The 22,332-nt window shown below is 45.4% G+C and overlaps 1 protein-coding gene across 1 annotated transcript in view; it reads left to right on the forward strand.

Moving 5' to 3' along the window:
• Positions 1-736: 736 nt before the first annotated feature.
• Positions 737-22,332, forward strand: part of RHOQ (ras homolog family member Q) — a gene marked incomplete at both ends in the record, with an annotated part of 46,694 nt that continues 25,098 nt past the window's right edge. Inside the window, 2 exons of the mRNA XM_080711187.1 lie at positions 737-878; positions 1,295-1,353. Of these exons, the coding sequence (XP_080567313.1) occupies positions 737-878; positions 1,295-1,353 (201 nt within the window). The remainder of the gene's footprint in view (positions 879-1,294; positions 1,354-22,332) is intronic.

Below are 22,332 nucleotides of genomic sequence, written 5' to 3' on the forward strand. Positions count from 1 at the left end.
CATTCCGGTCGCCTTTGTAATTGCCTTAAAAAAAAACTCTATTGGCCTTTCTTTTTTTCTTTCCTTTTTTTTTTTTTTTTTTTTAACTCTATTGGCCTTTTTTTCCTCTCCCAGATTTCTAGTTCTGCTGTGCACTTTGAGGCGGACAGGAGGGCTGTGGCCTTCCGGGTGCAGTTTAAACATGTGTGTGTATAATTTTGCACGCCTATGGCGTCATCGTCGAAGTCTTGGTGGTTCCCGGAGAGGCCTCGGCCCCTCCGCCCAGCCGGGGCCTGCGGACGCCTCGCGGCGCGGCGGGCACTTGCGCGAGGAGCCCTCGGCCCCGCCCCGCGCCCCTCCCCCGCCGCCCGCCTCGGGCGCGCGCGCGCAGGCTCGGGAGCGCGCAGGGCCGCGGCGGGGGGGCCGGCGCGGGGCGGGCCGCGCCGCCTGGCCCCTCCCCCCCGCTCCGCGCCGCGCCGCCCTGAAGTTGCGGTCTCCGCGGGCCGACGGTCTGGGGATCCACCGACCCTCCCGGAGGCCGGGCCGGGCGCGGCGGGCGGCGGGAGCGCGGAGGGCCGGCCGGGCGGGGGTCGGGGCGGCGAGCCAGGCGGCAGCGCCCGGGCCCGCCGCCCCTCCGGGAGGGGAGCCGCTGCATGGGGCCGGGGGGGCGGCGGCGGACCCCCCGGGCGGGCTGCGCGGAGCCGGGGCCGGGGCGCGGGCTCCGGGGGACCATGCCCGGAGGCCGGCCGGCCGCAGCATGGCGCACGGGCCGGGCGCGCTGATGCTCAAGTGCGTGGTGGTCGGCGACGGGGCGGTGGGCAAGACGTGCCTGCTCATGAGCTACGCCAACGACGCCTTCCCCGAGGAGTACGTGCCCACCGTCTTCGACCACTACGCAGGTGAGCCCGCGAACTGCTGACTAAGGGGACGCCGCCCGGCCGGGAACTTCGGAGCAACTTTGGCGGAGCCCCCGGCCGCTCCCCGCGGCCCCACCTCCGGGCCGCAGACCCGGCCGCGCGCCCTCCCTGACCTTCCCTCGGCCGCTCCCCCGCTGCCCCTAGCCTCGGGGAACCTTGGACACCCGGAGAGACGCGGCGCTGGGACTTGGGAGAATGGGTGGGCAGCTGCGGGCCACATCCCCCTTGATCCCAGGCGGCTTCACAGAGCGATGGGTGCCGAGAAAAAGGGGCGACGTCTCCTGGGGATTGCCCACGAGCTCCAGCCGGGCCGGGAGAGGGGGTCCTGGTGGGGAGTGAAAGCCCAGAGCCCAGGTGATTGCGAGCTTCTTTCCCCACCCCCACTTCTGTCCTTACAGTCAGCGTCACCGTGGGGGGCAAGCAGTATCTTCTGGGACTCTACGACACGGCTGGACAGGTGAGTGCCCTGGCCTCTGACTTTTGCCGAATTCCTCCTCCCTTTGCCCAATTCCCCGTTGCTCTCAAGAGCCTTCGGAAACTGAGGGTCTAGGTGGGAGGGTGTGTCCGACAGGGTCTCCCTCCAGATCAGGTCTTTTTTTTCCCCCTCAAGTCAACCTAATAGACAAAAACAAACGCAGCCCTCCCTTGTGAGCCCTGGGCTGCGAAAGTTTTAGCCTCTGTTGGTCCTTCCCTGTGGCGACTCATGTGTGGGTCTCAACTCCTGTTGCAAAGTAGCTGCAGCCAATGGTGAAGTGCCCTTATTTTTAGTTGCAGATGACCAGGTCTCCCTCTCTCAGCCTCTGTCTGGTCCCTCATTGGTGAGTGGTCTGCCTGCCCAAGGAGCCTGATTGGTGGGAAATGGCATCATCTAACATGATGGGAAGGCATTTGGTCTTGGTTATGTTTATTACAACATCATTGCACTCTGGGACTCCAGTCCCAGAAAACGTAATTTGTGGTGTTACCAGAGGACCACAGGGAAAAAGAAAAGAAATAACAACCATCCAGCCACTCCCCGGGGTGGATGGGTGCAGGAGAGGAAGGGTTGGGAGTTCAGTGTGAGTCTTGGAGGAAAAGCTTTCTCCCCTCTGCAGTGCCTGGTTACTTTGTCTTTTTGTTGTTATTGTTGTTTGTTTTTTTGTTTTGTTTTTTTTTTGAAGACATTACTGTGCTGGGAGAAAATGAACAGTTCTCCCTGCAGCCTCTGGCGTGTATTTGCAAATCAGAAGCGGCCAGACTTCGCTCCTGAAGGCTTAAGGGCTGCTCTGCCGGCCTCCGTTTCCCAGCTCCGTGCCCTTCCCAGACCCACTTTTGTTCTGGGGCTGAGATGATTGTGTGATGAAGTTTTGCAGAATCCAGCTCTGTGACTTGAACTGAAGGCTCAGGCACAAGTTTCTGCACACCATGTAGACTTGAGTGGTTCAGGACAAGTGAACTGAAGGGCTTAGAAAATGGTATTGGAAGAAGTCCAATAGCAGCTTTCTTATCTGCAAAATGGGATTAAAGAATAAAAGACCATCCCCCAGTGCAGATAGATATTGTATAGCAGATGCATTGCGCTGAGCCCAGCACATACTTGGTGCTCAAAAGAGGGAGTGCTGCTGTTTGTAGCTTGTCGAGATTTGGCTTTCATAATTGTGCGCAGTTAGATTTGTGTTGGATTTTGGAAAATGGCCTGTTTGTATGTGTGTGGGGGTGTTAGCATGATGTGGCCTTGGCTTCTTAACTGCTAAGTAGAGGAACATCTGAAGACACAGAACTGCTGGCATTTCAAGGTGCTAGAAGCCACCCCCCTTCCCCATACCAGCTCAACTCTGTACAAACAATTCTCAATTCCCGAACTCTTTTTGGTTGCCTGCGTTGTAGTTTTCGCTCTTTCTACCTTCATCAGAAGGTATAGAGGGCAAGAGACAGAACGCACTCAAAGTCCAGTTTTTAAGTAGTTGATAAATGAGAGGTTGACATTGGCTGAAAAGAGTTTTTTATTGTGTGTGTGTGGTACTGGGGATGGAACCCCAGGGGCATTCTACATCCCAGCTATACCTCCAGCCCTATTTTGTACTCTTTATTTTGAAACAAGGGCTCACTAAGTTGCAGAAGACCTTGCTAAGTAGCTGAGGCTGTCTGTGAACCACCATCCTCCTATCTCAGCCTCCCAAGTACTGGGGTTACAAGCATGCGCCACCACACCTGGCTTAAAAAAATCGTTTCTAATTTTAACTTCTTTCTACCTCTTCTTCTTTTGTCTTTCACTGTGATCAACTGGACACATGTATGTCAGAGCTATTCTGTGCACAGTTGGTACCAACTTATATTTACTGAGTGCCTTCTATATATCAGACACAGGGTAACCAAATACAGATATTACAGTATTTACTCCATGAAACAACCTCCTGAGATAAGGTTGCAGATGAGGAAATGGGCTCAGTGAAGCTAGGTTGCTTGCCTAAGGTCACAGCTAATGAGGGGTGTTGGTGGGATTAAGAAGTGGTTTTGAGCCAGGCGTGGTGGCACACGCTTGTAATCCCCGTGCTTGGGAGGCGCAGACAGGAGTATTGTGCTGGTACAAAGCCAGCCTCACTGGCTTAAGAGACCCTGTTTCCAAATTAAAAATAAATAAATAAATAAATAAATAAATAAATAGGTCTGGGAGTGTATCCCGGAGGTAGAAGGGCTTCCAGGAACCCCAGTACCACCAAAAAAAAAAAAAAAAAAGTGGTTTTGAATCTTCTCCGATTTGAAGTGCTTATTCACACAAGAAGTAATAGAAAGTGCTGAAATGCCCCCCAGATTGGTTTGATTGTTTGTATGGACATAGATGTACCTTGAGCCTTTATAGCCAAGTTGCTGAGTGAGGTTTGTATGTTTCCTCTACAGACCAGAGTGCTTAAGCCCAAAAAGTCATGCTAAGTCAAGGCCAGTTACAGAACCAGGGCTTTCCATTTATCATTCTAAACTAAGGATTCTGAGATATATACCAAGCAGGGTCAGTATAAGGCTTGAATAGTACTGTTTTTACTCCCTGGTGGGACCTGATCTGTCGGCCCAAATGTGTGTTAGAACTCCTTGGTGTTTCTCCCAGGGGCTAAAAGATTTGTTTTTAGATCAAAGTTAGTAATCTCTATTACTAAAAAGTACACTAAGCAATGATGGGGCCAAGTGACAGCTGCCTGTTGTATACCTAGTACTATGCTAAAGAAGTACAAAAAAGTAAATTTAAGATAGGGACCCAGCTGGGCGTGGTGGCGCACACGTGTAATCCCAGCATTTAGGATTCAGGAGGCTGAGACCGGAGGATTTTGATTCTCCAATGGCCTCAGCTACTTAGTGAGGCCATTTGCAATTCAGTGAAACCCTGTTTCAAAAATAAAAAGAATAAAATCTAGGGCTGGGGGTGTAGCTTGGAGATACAACGACCCTGGGTTCCATCCACAGTACTGCAAAAAATAAAATAAAATAAAAGATAGGGATCTGTCAAGGTTGAAAGCAACATAGGTAGAAGTATCTGGATTGCAAGCCTGTTTCTATGTCTTATGTAGGAGATGTCTGTGTGATACTTGATCATTAAGATCCATGCCTCTACAGACTGATGTCACATCATCTTACAATAATAATAGTAAAGAAATACATACACAAACATGCATGTGCATGCACGCATGTGTGCACACATATAAACACACATATATCATATAATATATGTCTTTAAGTCTAATGGGCAGCAGAAGAAAGCCCATGCCTTTGGAATCAAACAGGCTAGGGTTCAGATCTCTACCTTGCTGTAATAGTTATGTTATTCTAGCTAAGTTATTTACCTTCTTTGTAATGGTAGAAATGTGGATAATTAGAATCTGAATTTCCAGGGTGTAGTCTGTCTTAAGGTCTTTAATATATATAAAAACAGCTGATGCAGTTCTTCATGCATAGTAGGTATGTAAAAGGTATTACAAAAAATCAGTGCCCTCTCCTTTGGGCAGTTTTGTGGGGGAAGGGGTCACAGATGGAAGAAGACAGTGCATTATGCCTGCAGTTGGTAGAGATTCCACTAAAAAGTCACACCTAGAAATTGCTTCCGCAGAGCATGGAGCCAGCTTTCAGAGCCTGCATCCCCATTAATGTAAGCGAAGTAGCTGAGTTCTGTGTAGAATTTGAGGAGCAAGTGGCATATGCAGTCTTTAGTTGGTGTTTTTTTAAGGAGGTAAGATGGAATGAGGAGGAAGCTCCAAGCACTGGAAAGCAGTTGCTTTCTCTCCAGAATGCTCACTTGTGCATGTGGGCACCTGCTGTGCCTGCTTAAATAACAGCGACAGCACCTCCCCCCAGGTTGGCACCTCTAGTCCACTTGCTCACTTTTGGCCTTCTTCATGACCCTAGCCAAGTTCAGAGCCACAGCCCAATCTGCATATTAAGAATCTACTAGTCAAGGGCTGATCAAAGAAGGTGAACTTTTGCCTTCTAGAGGAGACTGTTTTCTACTGACCTTTGCCACTATTAGTAGAGAGTGATACAGGCAGAGACAAAGACAGAGACAGAGACAAAGATGAGAATATGAGTGTGTCGGACCCCAGTCCCCATCATGTGCTGCTTGGCCTAGGGACATCCCTCAATGTCCCAGCTCACTCACTGACATCTCTGCTAAAGAGAAGCCCTCTCTTCTCTTGGCTGAGGCCCTGGTGGTCCAAGGGCAGTGTGATATTTGGGCTGCCAAGCATTTTGGAGTAAAAGTCCACAGAGGTGCATTCCTCCTCTCTGGCAGCCTAGTAGAAAGGTCTGGTTTTCTGCCTAAGCCTTTCTAGAGCTTCTCTATACTTGCCTATCCTTTAGGAGGCCTGTGTGGACTCTGAACCACCCCCCCCCCCCCACTGTCTTCCCAGGGAGGGACTGGAGTGGTGGGATTTCCCCTCCTGCTTTTGTGCTGCTGGGAGCCAGGGGAAGTGGAAGAGTTCTCTCTCTGTCCAGACAAGCCTGTGGAGAGCTGCCTGGCAAGCTGCTCCCTTGCCTGGCCTGCAGGCTGATCTCTTAATCCTTGGCAGGAAAGCAGAACTTGATACTCTGAAGAGGGAAGGACTGGAGCCTAGTTTATCCCAGGTCCCAGAAAACCCACATAGGAGGATATGTGTTGGGGTGAGTGTGGGATCCCTGGAGTTCCAAATTTAGCCAGTGTCTCGCTGTCTTTATGCATGCTTTGGGGCATGCTGTTGTTAGGTCTGTTAACTTAAACACACAAGCTCAGGGATGCATACGTGAAAGCTATAAATATCCTTTACTCCAGTGTTCCCTGGGGTAGCTCTTTCAGTGACAAGTGAGATTTGTTTCACACTTGACATAGCCCAGCAGCTGTAGCCTCCTTGCCAGCCCTCTGGGTGCTCAAGGAGGCATTTCCCCTATGGAGAGGACTCTTTCCTGTAGGCAGCCTCCACAGGTCCCTCCTGCGACTCATGTGATAGCACCCAAGGACCCAGCATGATGGGTTGGGGGAAGGGCTCCCAGGTATTGTACTGAATAAGCTCCTCCTACCTTCAGGCCAGGCAAGCTCACAGCGCCTTTCAGGGTGGACTTTTCCTAGAGGAGAAGGTGGGGAATGAGTGGGCTAATTGGAACCAGACAGAGATATGATTTGGAAAAAGGTTTTCCTCCAGAAAGGGTTTTCTTTAGAGAGGGCCTGCACTGAACATAGGGCGTGCCCATTCATGACATCAGGCCCTAGGTTGCTGCAGCACTAGTATCCATCCCTGAAGGACCTAGGGAGCAGAATCTAGGAGGGGACACGGGGTTCTCTCCAGATAGCAGCCACAACAGGTGAGATGCTGGCACTAAGCATCCTGGTTTCCCTTAGTAACCTCCTGTAGATGTCTCATCTGTGCATTTTGCTAACCTTTTTAGAAGCTATTTATATCTCCAGCCTGCACCACATCACACAGGATTGCTGGTTTCCTACTCTCAGTTGAGGAGGAGGATGGATGGCCTCTGTCTATTCCAGAGCCTTTGCTATTTAGAATGCCTGTGTTCCCCTCTTTGGGACTCCGATGTCAGTTTGGGATGTGTCAGCTCAGACAAGACCAATAGGCAGGGAATCTTGGAACAAGGCAGTGGCCCACCAGTTCTGATTGGCTTCTGGTTATACCCCAGCTGTGTCCCATCTTCTCTCAGTCCCTTGATCCATCTGGCTTCTCTGCTTCTGTCATGGTTCTCCTGAGGTGTGGTGACATTTCCCCTCTTTAATCCAAAGCTTCCCAACAGGTATACCAGGCATGAATGTTACTGAGTGTGCCAAGAAGCTGTCCTATCAGCTCTTGGGTGCTGGAGGACTGCAGAATCTCAAGGGGGCTGAGCACAAGTTGTCATTTGCTGTCAGTGCCATGATGGGGCTGCAGATAAAACCCAGGGCTTCATGAAAACTAGACAAACACTCTACTACTGAGCTACATGCCTAGAACATGCCATGATATGAAAAAGGTATGAAACATTGAACCTCATAGCTCAGAGCCTCTCTGGAAAATTGGGCTTTTTTGGTTTTGTTGTGGAATTGGGGATTTCAGGAGATGTGACCTAATGGTATTAAAACAAAACAAAACAAAGCAGCTCTCCATGGGGGTATCAGTTTCTAGCAGGGACTTGGGAGTTGGCAGCAGGGTAAATACTGAGAAGCTCTAGACAAGGATAGCGACACTGAAGGAGGAGGGAGGAGACCAGGTGGAAAGAAATCAAAGGCAAGACCATGAATAGCTTTTTATTTTTATTTTCTTATGCTGTACTAGTGATTGAACCTAGGGGCATTCTACGTCTGAGCCACATCCAGCTCTATTTTTTTTTTTTTTTTTGAAACAGGATCTCTGTAAGTTGCGGAGGGCCTCACTAAGTAGCTGAGGCTGGCCATGAACCTGCAACCCTCCTGTATCAGCCTCCTAAATGCTGGAATTACAAGTGTGCACCACTTATGCCTGGCTCACACATGGCTTTTTTTGTTTTGTTTTGTTTTGAAAAGTTTTTTTTTTTTTTTAATATACAAAGGAGCTTCTAAGGGTTATAGGAGTAATAGGCATAGATGTGCAGTTGGCCACCAGTTCTGTCCCTACAGGGCCATGGGCTTTGTGGCCACCAGGCTCAGGCCTGTACATCCTTCCTGAGACCTCTTGCTCCCTGGCCTCCTGAGTGAGAGGCAGTTTGGCAGTGGGAAGACTGGGTTGAATTCCAGCAGTCTCTTTTGTAGAGGAATCCATTAGCTAGCCAGCTCACTCCTGTGAGTCCCCGTTCCCTCTCTGTGATGCGGGGACACAATTTCTGTCTTGTGGGGTAGCCATGAAAATTGAGAGACTGTGTATGTGGCTGAGACGTGATGGCCCAGGCCAGCTTGAGGAGGGCACCATTCTGCCACAATTCCAGTGGTGTTGGTTTTGGTGCCTGTTCTGTGCTCCATCTTCTGTAGAAGAAAGAGCATGATCACTCCACAGAAAGGCCAACTGCACAACTGGGAAAATGCGTGAGAAACCAGGTGCTGCAGGGGCCTACATGGGAAGAGGTAGGTGTAGGAAGAGCAGTTTGCAGGATCTGGGCCCGCAGGGAAGGAATGGCAGGCAGTGAGCACTGGCTACCAGTGTGGTCCCCACGTTGGGCCATCAGCGGGCTCTGCCACTTCCCAGCAAGGGACTCGCCTCTTGAAACCTGTTTTTCTGATCTATAAAATGGAATTATAATCGTTGGGGTTTTTTGGTAGGGTTGTTGAACCAAATCAGAGCTTCTCAGCTTGGCTCTCAGGGCAGCTGGACAAGGTCTTGGACAACCAGGGGCTCAGTTGTCCCCTCCAGTTTGAGCATTCATCTCTGTCACTTACCTGTGGCCCTCTGTCCCCACTCTAACTGTGCCCATCATGGTGTTCCAAGAAGTGAAAGTTGGGGAAGCATTGCACTCAGTGAGGCTGAGCAGGCCAGGGTAAGGGAGCTCATGTTCTGGTGGGGGCAGCAATATGGGGAGGGCAGGCTTGGGAGTCCCACATGTGTCTCTGTGGACCTTAAACTCCTGCGATCGGTGTCAACATGAGGAACAAACTTGATAACTAAATTATGGAGTTTTTCATCCCATGACTGACAACTTAGTAATTAGAAAGATATTAAACTGGTGCTGCTTTTCTTGTTGATTTTAATAAAGAAAAAAGAAAGTGGAGGAGGGGACTTTATTGTTCTTGGTTGTTGTTGTTTTTCCCTCCATGTGACCAGTGGAAGAAGTGAGCCAGCTGTCTCCCCAGATCCCCAGACTTGTAGGTCTACCCTGGTCAGGATAGACTTTAGGGCTTAAGAATGACAGTCCATCAAATGGCATTTTCACAGAGTACAGAGCATGGAACATTGGACCCTCCTGAGGCCTCTTACTTGCTCTGTCACTAGTGGACATTAGTGGTGTCTTCCTCATTTTGCAGATTCCGGGAGGTTAAGTGACTTGCTCCAGGTGACACTGCTGGTGAAGGTCAAAGCTTGGATTCCCAGGGCAGGCACTTGGTCTCCAAGACCTTGATTCTAATCAGCTTGACCAGAGCATATGTGTCCTTATGTGGACATACTTCATTGTTGAATATTTTATGCAAAAAATACATTCCATAAAAAAGGGACTTTGTGAAAATGGAAAGGAGACCAGTATAATAGAGGAAGTGATGGTGTGGGGAGGTCAGAAAAGGGCAGGTTCTAGGGAGTGAAACTGAGCACATTTCTGTTATGTGCATGTAAAAACATGTTAAGATGAGCTCCATGTTTTTGTGTCATTATGATGCACCAATAAAATTTTTAATTTGTAATAAACAAATAAAAGATATATTCCAATCACATTTCTTTTGTGGGTGAAGAGCTGGTGGGATGGTGTTTGTGGGTGGAATCTACGTAGGAGCTTCTGCTAAAATAGAGAGTGGCTAGCTCCTGTTAATGCTGTTCTGCCCTGTGAGGTAGAGGCTATTCTGTCAGTGTGCCCATAAACCACTGCACTTTTTTAGAAGGGGTATGTTTGGAGGCGCTCTGTCACACTGTGGAGTGTTTAGAAGAATTTTGGTGCCACTTGCTCTGAGGAGCTGGCCTTGTGTCCCGTTTTGAAGTGTAGTGGGCTTCCCTCAGGCCAAGGAGGCAGTGCCCTCCCTGTCCTTTTGGGCTCTGGCCTGTTCTTCCCACTAGCTTTGACTCCATGTCAGCTTGCAGTTTGGGAGCTGCCTCCAAAGGACAGGTGTCTTTCTTTCCCATGAGGATCACCCCACACCTCTCTTTTCTCTCTTTAGAAGTTTTCTTATTTAGGGGGAAGCTGCCTCTTCAGAAACGTTTGTCCCTTTCATCTGAATATTCCCAGAATATATTCAGAAGTTTCCTCTGCCACCTGCTGCTCTCCCTGCCCCCTGCCATCCCCATTGCTGCCCCTCGCCATGGACTCCCGCATCCTTCTGCCTAGGTCGCTTCCCATAGTGGCTGTCAAGACTAAATGAGAACATTCACCCAGTCAGTTGGCAAACATCCCTTGAGCACCCAGATCTGGGCGGGGACCTGTGCCAGGGGCAGAGTTTTCAGGGTAGGAGAAACATTTTGTCACATTGTAGTGAGTGATGGGAGGAGAGCTGGTGCTGGTGGGGGCATAAAGGAGGCTGTGGGCTGCTCTTCCAGGAGATGAACTGCTAATAACAGCTAAGTTGGGTGTGGGTTCTCCGAGTGCTCCAGAGGAGTGCCCAAATCGGATTCCCACAGGTGCTGTGCTCAGCAGGGGTTTGGAATGGTTGTACTGGTTCTCAAAGTGTGGTTCCCCAGCCTATGTCTTGGCAACTTATTAGCCATCTGAATGCTTAGGCTCCACCTCCTCATAGTTCTTGAATTAAAAAAAAAAAAAAAGCTCTAGGAAATTTCTTTTATTACAGGCCTTCCAGGTGATTCTGACACAGGCAAAAGTGTCAGAATCACAGAGACAATGAGACAATGTGTGTGTGCTCAGACACCTTCTCTCAGCAAGTCACCTGCACCCCACCCCTGAGGCATGCACACTGTACACTATCTCCAGAGTGTGGGAACAAAATTTCTTTATTTTTTAAATCCTCTGTATGACCAAACAACCCCTTCTCCACTCTTACTCCTTTCTTCCTTGTTTTTGGCATGTTTGGGACGCTTATTTGTTGGAGATCTTCGGCCACTGGGGCTCCACAGCACTCTGGTGCAGTGGGCTAAAGTGCTGCCAGGAGGCAGCGGAAGCAGGATTTTGTAAGACACCTTTGGCTTCATCAGAGTGCTGCTTGCATAGGCTGTACCCACTGTATGCTTCACTGACATTCCTTGATGAGGCCTAAATGCCAAAACATTTTTATTAATGGGCCAGATAGACAGGCACTGTGGTGGCTGAGGCTCAGTCCCTGGGTATGGTCAGCCCTGTACCTAAGCAGGACAGCTTGGTTTGTGCTGAATTAGTTCCAGAACATCAGATGGACCATTGCATCCCTGTATTAAACTCCTGGGCAGGTCACAAGGCGTGGCTGGAGGAAGAGGAAGGGTTTGTCGCTCCAGCACCGTCCTCGGCAGGGAAGGTGTCCCCTTGGCTGACAGCTTGTGCTTAGTCAGTGTCCTCTGTTCTCCTGCCCCTCCCTTTGAAACATTTTTTTTTTCTTTTGGCAAACTCTTTTCAGTCTAGAGAAACCATCCTCTTTCAAGTGGCATCATGGTTGGGATTATAAATGAGTTGGCTCAAGGCAGGGCCCCTCTAAGAGCTGCCTCCGAGGGCAAGCATTTAATTATGACCAGTGGGACAATTAAAATCCCATTGCTCTAGCATAATCTTCAAAAGGCCATCTCCCCAGCCAGCTGAGCCAGGGATCACACTTATTGCCTGGAGGTGTTTCTAGTGGCCTCCTTGGCCCTAGGGACATGGGGTTGAGCTGGACCATGGAGAGGGACCAGGTTAGGGAGACAGGGCTCAGTTCCCAACAAGTGGGACCTTCAAGCTTGATTCAGAAAGTGCACTCATTCTGAGGCTTAGGCACCCTGTGGCTTCCCTCTACAGGTTGATCCCTCTTTTGAATTTCATCTAGGTAAATTGTCACTGTGGTACAATTCCTAGAATTTGGCTTTATTTATGCATATCCCCTTGAGGGGAGCCCGCATGTAGCACTTAGCATTTGATACAAGGTTTGGGGCATTGGTAAGGAGCGTCAGTGTCAGATTTCAGAGAGCCTGTTGGCAAGATTATTATAGAGGGAACCTTTCCCATGACTCTGTTTCACCTTCATCATGGCTTTCTTATCAGCTCACTTGAAAGGGGATTCTGACCTGTCTAGGCATTATTGAAAGTTTTTTTGTGGGTACTGGGGATTGATCCCAGGGGCATTCTGCCTCTGAGCTATAACTCCAGTCCAGTTTCTTACTTATTTGTTATTTGAAACAGGATCTTACTAGGTTGATGAGAGTCTCAGTACTTTCTGAGGCTGTCCTCCTGTCTCAGCTTCCCAAGTACTAGGACTACAAGCATGCTCTACCATGCCCAGCTTAAGGGTTTTAAGATCAGGTTACAAGGGGAGATTTTTTTTAATAAACCATTTTGATTATTTATTATTATTTTTATTATTTTGGCATTACTGAGGATTGAACCCAGGGACATTTTACCTCTGAGCTATACCCCCAGCCCTATTTTTTATTCTTTATTTTGAAACGATCTCACTAAGTGGCAGAGGGCCTCACAGAGTAGCTGAGGCCAGCCACTAACCTTCAGTCCTCCTGTCAGCCTCAGTACTAGGATTACACGCATGCTTCACCATGCCTAGCTGATTTATTTATTTATTTATTCATTCATTCATTGTTTCTTTCTTTTTTTTTTTTTTGGGTGGCACTGGGGATGGAATGCAGAGGCCTTCTACCTCCGGGCTACACTCCCAGACCTATTTTATATTTTATTTGGAAACAGGGTCTCACTAAGTTGCTGAGAATCTCACTAAGTAGCTGAGGCTGGCTTCGAACCTGCGCGATCCTCCTGTCTCAGCCTCCCAAGCACGGGGATTACAAGCGTGTGCCACCACGCCCGGCCATTGTTTCTTAATATGCTTTTCTTTGTACATTATAGTCTCACATCATACTTACAGAGGGAACCTTTTCCATGACCTCTGTTTCACCTCCATCGTGGCTTTCTTATCAGCTCACTTGAAAAGGGATTCCGACCTGTCTAGACATTATTGAAAGTTGTGGGGCTTTTTTGTGGATACTGGGGATTGAACCCAGGGGCACCATAATATGCATCATGTTGATAGTGACATACATGCATACGGCACTTGGTAGCCTCCTTCCCTCCGCCTCCTCATCTTTCCCCTTCCCGAAAGAGAATACTGAGATTGACATTGGTATTTTCATATGTGTACACATAATTGATGGTAGTATTTCTATAAATGAGCTTCACTCTTCTGCTTCTCCTTTCCTTGGACCACTTCCATGGCTCCACTGAGGTTCCTCCTCCCTTATCTGGAGTCCCTCTGGTATCCCAATTAGTCCCTAGCTTGCCCATATTAGGGGAAACACATGACCCTTGACTTTCTGTGAATGACTAATCTCACTTAACATAATGTTCTCCAGGTCCTTCCATTTTCTTACAAATTATATAATTTTGTTCTTTATTGCTGAGTAAAATTCCAGTGTATGTATATCTCATAATTTTGTAATCTATCCATCTGTTGATGGATACTTAAGTTGGTTCCATAATTTGGTTAATATGAAGACCTCTACAATGAAAATTATAAAACACTAAAGAAAGAAATTTAGAAGATCTTAGAAGATGTAAAGATCTACCTCGTTCTTCAATAGGCAGAATAAATATTATCAAAATGGCCATTCTATCAAAAGTGATCTAAGAATCAATGCAATCCCTACCACAATACCAATGTAGTTCTTTATAGACCTAAAGAAAAAATCAGTCACAAATTTCATATGGAGAAACAAAAGACCCAGAATAGCCAAAGCAATTCTTAGCAATAATGCCCATGCAGTAAGCCAGACTTGGTGGCTCACACTTATAATCTCATTACTTGGGAGGCTGAGACAGGAGGATCACAGGTTCACAACCAGCCTCAGCTGCTTAGTGAGGTCCTCTACAACTCAGTGAGATCCTGTTTCAAAATAAAGAATAAAAACTAGGGTTTGGGGTATAGCTTAGAGGTAGTGTACCCAGGGTTCAATCCCCATATCCCCCCTAAAAAAGAACAATGCAAGAGGCATCACAATTCTTGACTTCAAATTATACTACAGCTCTATAGTAATGAAAACAATATGGCATTGGCATAAAAACAGACACATAGACCAATAGAACAGAATAGAAGATACAGAAATAAATCCACACACATATAGCAAATTAATTTTTTACAAAGGTGCCAGATACATATGTTGGCGTAAAGACAGCCTTTTCAACAAATGGTGTTGGGAAACTGGTTATATAGTTGTAGAAAAATGGAACTAAATCTTAACCTCTTACTCTGCACAGGAGTCAACTCAAGATGTATCAAAGACCTGGAAGTTAGACCAGAGACTTTGAAGCTGTTAGAGGAGGGCATAGGTCCAATAGTCCAACATATAGGGACAGATAGAAACTTCCTCAAGAGGACCTCAAAAGCTCAGGAAATTAAAACAAGAATTAAATAGTAGGATGGCATTAAACTAAAAAGTTTCTGCTCATCAAAGGTAACCATCAGCCGGGCGTGGTGGCACATGCTTGTAATCCCTGTGCTTGGGAGGCAGAGACAGGAGAATCACGCAGGTTCGAAGCCAGCCTCACTAACTTAAGAGACCCTGTTTCCAAATAAAAAAATATAAAAATAGGTCTGGGAGTGTAGCCCGGAGGTAGAAGTGTTCCATCTCAGTACCACCAAAAAAAAGGTATCCATCAAAAGTAAATAGAAAGCATATAGAATGGGAGAAGATCTTGCCAGCTATCCCTCTGATAAAGGACTAATATATAGAATATACAAAGAACTTAAAACTAAAAAAAAAAATCCAATTACGAAATGAGCAACTGAATTGAATAGATACTTTACAAAAGAGATACAAATGGCCAATAAATACATGAAAAAATGTTCAACATCATTAGTGATCACAGAGATGTAAATCAAAACTATGCTGAGATTGCATCTAGTCTCAATCAGAATATAAATCACCAATAAGTCAAAAAATATTAAATTTTGGTGAGCATATGGGGAAATTGGAACTTTTTTACACTACTGGTGGGATTGCAAATTAGTTTAACCACTACAGAAATCAGTGTGGAGATTCCTCAGAAAACTGGGAATGGATGCACCATATGATCTGACTATACCACTCCTGGGTATCTTTCCAAAGGGTCTGAAATCAGAACCACAGTAATATATGCATACCCATGTTCATAGCAGCACAGGGGGAGATTTTAATGCATTGCCCTTTTAAGAACAATGGGACTTGAGCTCATTCTCAGAAAGGCTGCCAGGTCACTTGGGTATAATAGTAGTGGTGGTTCTGTTTTCCAGCAAGTCTGGACCTAAAGAAATCCTTCACTGTGTTTTATATCAGGTGTGCCTCTAAAGTGGCCTGTAGCCATCTGTGACAAGTGAGGAAGAGGAGGAGATGTGGGAACTGACTTGCTCAGCTTCTTGCCAAGAAGAGAGATCCAAGAGTTTGTTGTGGCCCATGTGGGCACATGGAATATCAGTGACTAGCAAGTGGCCTTATGAAGAAAATGATTATACAGGGATTCTAGTAGTAGATCAAGTTGTTGATATACACATCTTCTTTCCTTCTTTTAAGTCAAGATAAAATCCATAGAACATTTTCATTACTTTTAAAAGAACCCCATACCCATTAGGAGTCAGCCTTCCCAGTTACTTTTTCCCCATTCCCTAGCAACCACTAGTCTGCTTCTTGTTTCTATGAATTTGCCTGTGCTGCACATTTCATATAAGTGGAATCAATCAGTATTTGCTTTTTTATCATAAGAGATAAAAAAAATAGATGAGTTTGCCAAAGGGTATGTGGCCCTGGTGGAAAAATGGACAAAAGATAATAGCTCACAAAAGAAGAGCAAGTAGCCAATGAAAGCACACTGTGCAAAGATATACAAATAAAACCTTTTTCTTCTTATCAAATTGGACAAGGTGGGAAAAATTGATACCCAAGAGAGAGTAAAGTGGATGATACTTTGCACTGTTTTGGGGAGTAAAAACTGATACAGCCAGTTTGAAGGTTAATTTGGTTACAGACCCTTGAATTTTCAGTGATCCATTTCTATGAATTTATGCCAAGAAAACATTTGAAGTACACAAAGATTTGGATAAAATTATATTATTTTCAGTGTTATTTATAATAGTGATAAATTATAAACACATGGATGTGTGGTACATATGAAATTGTCAAACCATAGAATATGTGTTTTAATAATAGCAGCCATTAAAAACTGTGCTTTCAACAAATATTTAACAAAATGTAAAAGGCTAATGATGTGGTAAGTGTGGAAAAGCATGAATCAAAACTATATACAGCATGATTACAACTTTGAAAAATATGCACATGTGTAATATTCAGGGGATATGTTGGAACAAAGTAGTCCAAATGTGAAAATGGCTGGCTCTATCTAGGTGGTGATGTTGAATAATTTTAGAAATTTGCTTATTTATACTTCATACTGCTTTTCCCTAACTTTAAAAAGTCATTCCATTTTTATTAAAGTTATAATGCAGATGTTTTCAAGAGTCAGCAATTCTATATGGTCCTATTGTAAAGAAACAAAGACACATATCACTCTCCTGAGACATTCACTTTTAATTTTTGATTGTTTATTTTGGTAACAAATACCCTGTATTGACTTTGTACCATGAATGATGAAGTTTTAGCTTTCTTTTACACATACCATTCGCTTCCACCCACTTGGTCTTTGTTTATATTTTTATGGCTATGTGGTCACAGCTGAACTATGTAGTCTACTATGACTTTTTCCTTCTTGTACCAATCTTGTTTTCCCTGGATTTAATGCTGCTCTTGTTTCTCCCATGCTCAGTTCTCCCTGCCCCCCTGTCTCACCCTCAGCTCGCCTTCCATGTGGCCAGGCTTACTGGTGTTCTGCGTCGTCCTCTTGGCAGCATCCCTCCTGAGCCTCCCGCCTGCTGTTGTACAACAACTGCCCGTCTTTATTAGGATTCTTTCAGCTACCATCTCTGAATTAGATTTCTGCATTCAGGATTTCGTATCTTCTTGGTTTACTTCCTCACTTTGATGGGGTTTTTTTTGTTGTTGTTGTTCATTCCCTGAGAAAAGATTACTTGTGGGCAAATTAATAACTAATATGTTTGAAAATTTTTTATTTCCTTCATTCCTGATTGACTGTTGGAAAATTGATTGGCAATTATTTTTCTTCAAATTTCTGTTGTGTGTGTGTGTGTGTGTGTGTGTGTGTGTGTGTATGTGTGTGTGTTACTGAGGATGGTACTCAGGGGCATTCTACCTCCAAGCTACATTCCTAGCCCTATTCTATTTTTTATTCTTTATTTTGAATTAGGGTCTCACTAAATTGCAGAGTGCCTCACTATGTAGCTGAAGCTGTCTTCAAACCTGTGATCTTCCTGTCTCAGCCTCTCAAATGCTGACTTAAAAGCATGCACCACCACGCCCAGCTCTCTTCAGAATTTCAAAGGCATCGTTCCATTATCTTCTACCTTCTGTTTATGCTGTTGAGAGTTCCATACCAATCTGATCTTTGATTTGTCATCAGGACCTGTTTTTTGTTTTTTTGGTTTTCTTTCTCTCTGGAAACTTAAAGGATTTGCCATCTCACCCTCCTGAAATTTCAGAATCATTTGTTTTATAGTAGGGTCCAGCTGTTTGCTGTGGTCTTTGCAATCTAGAAATTTATATGTTCCAAGTTTTATATATATATATATATATATATATATATTAATATATATATATATATTAATATTACTTCCTGTTAGTTTATTTCTCTTACCTGGATTTAGAGGCTGGAGTTCCTGGGACAGTCCTCTAATTTCTCATATTTTTGCTTACTCCCTCTTTTTCTTCTGTTTTAAGGAGATTTTCTCAATTTTGTCATTTATTTATTTATTTATTTATTTATTTATTTATTTATTTATTTATTGTGGTACTAGGGATGGAACCCAGGGGCATTCTACCTTCAAACTACATCCCAGCCCTATTTTTTATTCTTTATTTTGAAACAAGGTCTCACTGAGTTGCAAAGGGCCTCACTAAGTAGCTGAGGCTGTCCATGAGGTGTGATCCTCCTTGTCTCAGCCTCCCAAATGCTGGGATTACATGCATGTGCCACCACACCCAGCTACATTCTTTTTTTTAAATGTGATTTATATATATTTTTTAATTTGATTTAAGCTGGTTGTGATGGTGCACACTTGTAATCCTAGCATTACAAGCCTGTTATCCCTTTACTTGGGAAGCTGAGAGAGGAAGATCATAGGTTCAAGGCTAGCCTCAGCAACTTAGCAAGGCCCTCAGCAACCCAATGGGACCCTGTTTCAAAATTAAAAAATGAAAAGGTCTAGGGGCGTAACTTGGAGGTAGAATTCTGCTGGGCTTAATACCCAGTACCCCCCAAATATATTCTATTTTTAATGTTCAAGAGCCTTTCTTTTCTTTCTCTGTATATTCTTTTCTCCCATGTGGTCTCTTCTAGGTTTTTTTAACTTGGTTTTTGATGAAATAGCATCTATAATGTCTCTGAAGATATCAATAATAAAATATATAGGGTTCTGTACTACCTATAATTCCAAGTATCTGCTGAAAGCCTTGGAAAGTATCTCTTGGAGGTACTTAGAGAGGACTACTGTATATATTATGGGTGATTAAATCTAGCTAATTAAAGTCTTTTTCTAATAAGTCCAATGTCTGCATGTCTTCAAGGATGGTCTCAGTAGATATATTTTGGTCCTTCAAATGGAGGTTGTTTCCTTGTTTCTTTGTATGTGTTGTGGTTTTTTAGAATTCTAGTTTTGTCTCTCTACATAGTCTTTCATTTTGATCTCTTCCCTTTATGAAGGTTAAGTTGGCATTTCCTCAAGTACCCACTCATACCAATAAGACTGGTCCCTGAGCACGTGAGAAGCATGAGTGGGGTTTTTGACTCTGGTCTTCACAGCAGGATTTACCAACTCAACACTGTTGGTATTTGGGGCTTGACTGTTTTATTGTGGGGGCTAGCTTGTGCACTGTTTAATAGGATATTTAATAGCATTTCTAGCCTTTTCTCACTATATGCCATAAGTACCCCTCCTCCAATTGTGACAATCAAAAAATGTCTCTGAATATTGTCAGATATTCCTTTGAGGGAACATAACTTTATACTTCCTCCCCCTAGTTGAGAATCACTATTATTCTGTAGTCTGTCTAAATCTGTTCATTGAAGAATCTCTAAGGTCAGTAGGTTTTGATGTGTTTTCTTGGGGTTGTCATATTCCCAGAAAAGAATCTACTCCTACCCCAGAGGCTCATGCTGGGCTACCAGTGCCCTGGGACAGGTGGAGGAAGCAGGATGGGTTTCAGTTTTCAGCATGTACCCTGGCCTTGCGTTTTCAGTGTGTCCAACTGGGCCTTGTGTCCTCCCATCCAGGCAGCCTTTGTGCTTCCCTTTTCAGAGAATACCTGTCCTCTGCCTTTCACCAGGATTAGGGAAATTGCTATGACAGAGAAGGGAATGTGGGAACGAACCGCTTCATATGCAGACTCAGTCCCTCCTCTTCTTTGTGTCTCTGCCTTCATTCTACATCCAGAACATGCAATTCTAGTCCTCACACCTCAGACCCTTGACACACTGTTGTGCAGCCTGAGCTGTTACTTAGCTTCCCCTCATTGCTGGCTCAGGACCTGGCTCCCTAGGTCTGCAGTCACTTCACTTCTTCTTTTGCCTTCTAATTTCTAAAATTTTCTTGTGTCTCCTTCCCTATTTGTTTTGTCCTTGTGGCTTTATGCCTTTTTTTTTTTTAATACTGTACATTTTAGAGGACTTGAGAGAGATCAGAGACAAACATATGTGTTTAGTCAACTGGACTTTAACCAGTCTTCATTTTATAATTATAAATCTGGAGAACACAGTTAATAGTGGAGGCTCTTCTTTTCAGTACCTTCCTCAAAATACCTGGGGAAATGAGTCTGTAAGAAGTTTGCCTGGATTTCAGGCTTTGGAACAGAAGAAGTTGGATATCTTGGAGCTCTTTGTTTCCTCTGGGTCCTGGAACTGCAGGATGGCCTTTTCCTTCCACGTGAGAATGTGGCTTTCTTGTGACCAGAATCTGCGTCTTCCAGGTCTAGAATATTTCGACTGGGCAGAGCTAGGGGGACACCAGTAGTCCACTTATGCAAGTTCTACTTTTCTGGACTCTGTGTAAGGATTGTTTGGAAGTGATTTTTTTAGTGAACATATTTCTAGACAAGCCAAAACATACTGTATTAGGTTACAGCTTTCTTTGGTTTCATCTCAGCCAATGTAGCTTTATCTCCAGTGGTTAAGTCTCCTCCCCTCTTTCCCCCAGTATGCATTGCCTGTGCCTGCAGTGCCAGTGACATTAAGAAGTGGGAAAGAGCAGGTTCTGTTGTAGGGCAAGGGCAGGGCTGGGGTCTGCAGGTGAGGAGGTGGCATGGGTGGGGGACACAGATGGGACCAGGTATTCCAGGCTTAGAGAAAGATACAAAAGGAGATGAGCAGGGAGTATAGGGGAGCAGCCAGTGTTCATTCTGGCAACAGAGTGCCAGAATAGGCATGAGGGAAGCCATTGATGCTCAGGTTGGCAATGGGGCTTGATGCCAGTTTTCCAGCCGGAAAACTGGGTGGAAGAGTCTACTTCCTGAAGGTGTATTCAAGAGCCAGTGATGTCTGTGAAGATAGGTGCCATTTATCCCGTGTAGTCATAACAGAGACTTTATAAGGCCCGTAGTAGTACCTACTCTTCTCCCTGCCCCCCGCCCTTTTACTAGGAATTGAACCCAGAAGCATTCTACCTCCATGCTACATTCCCAGATCTTTTTATTTATTTATTTTTATTTTAAGACAGGACTCACTAAGTTGCTGAGGCTGACCTTGAACTTTTGATTCTCCTAAGTCCTGGGATTCCAGAATGAGCCACAACATCCAGTTACTCCCACCTTTTTTAATTTATGAAGAAATTGGCTTAGAAATGCTGAAAAGACTCACAGGGTTACATATGTGGCCCTTGTGAGGCAACATGAAGCCTGACTAGGCCTTCCACATGTGGCAGCTTGCTGTTCAGGATCTTTCCCATGCTGCCGAGATCTCACCAGATTCCTCAAATAAGCCAGTAGCTCTTTAAAGGAAAACACCTACTGTTTAATTTTCTCTAGGCTGCACAGAACACAGACTCCAGTGATGGACTGCAGGCCTTAAGGGTCTTCCTTAGTGGGTAACCCAGGGCAGGGCTCCGAGCTGGAGCTAGTAGGCTTCTGTGCAGTTTGGCCAGCCACAGGCTGCAGTCTTGCATGTGAGTTACTCCTGTGGGCACAGCTGTTCAGGGTCGTTTCACCTCCGCCTCACCGCGTGCCTAGCTGTGCCACTTCCCTCATAGCCCTTGTTGGAGGGATGATTGAACCCATCCCAATGCTGCCTGCAAAGGTTTTATGAGAATGCAAGGAAAAGAACATTCTTTGGGAATGTGGGAAAGCACAATTTATCTGGTGAATTTCCAACAGGTCTTGTGGCTCCTGGTTTTCTAGGTTTCTGTGTCATTTATAGTGTTGCTTCTCTTCGATTTCTCTTCACTGGCTCTTGGTTGGCTTTGGGCAGTGTCACCTGTCTCCCTAGCTAGGTGCTTTAGAGTAGGAAATCCAGCTCCTGAACTGGCTGAACTTGGGACACAGAGAATGCTGAGTAAAGAGTGTCCTATCAGTATTGTACAGTGAGCTGCTGTCGGGGCCGTGGCATGTGGGCCAGGGAGGGCTCCGTGGCCATGCCACAGCTCACATGCACAGTGACTCTTCACTTCCCAGGTCAATCACTGCTATTTTCTGATCACATTTTTCAGGTATGTTGATATCTCTGTTTTCTAGGTAGTCATGAAAACCAGGGAAAATGAACCTATTTAAACCAGAAAAACTTCTTGATGTATTTCTCTTGAAGTCCGCTTCACCTCAGTTTTCATTCCCTGCCTATTTATTCTTCTGCCTCATATCTAAACTGAATGGAGAAGGAACACACCTGAGCAGGCATGGTTCTGAAAAATAGCCACCACACGTGCTAAGTGCCTTGATAGTGTTGTCACTCCCTTCCTTTACCCAGCAGTTTAAGGAGAGGGTCTATCCACTTGAAAGATAAAGGAAATCAGAAAGGAGAGTAACTTGCCAAAGGCCACATAGCTAGTAAGCTGGACTCGAGATTCACAAGGTCTGTGTCTGATACCTGGTATACCTATGATGCCAGTTAAAACTAGCTGTTAGGAGAACTGCCTTCTGCTAGGCTT

Source organism: Muscardinus avellanarius, assembly GCF_963383645.1.
Source record: "Muscardinus avellanarius genome assembly, chromosome: 15".
NCBI classification, from domain to species: domain Eukaryota; kingdom Metazoa; phylum Chordata; class Mammalia; order Rodentia; family Gliridae; genus Muscardinus; species Muscardinus avellanarius.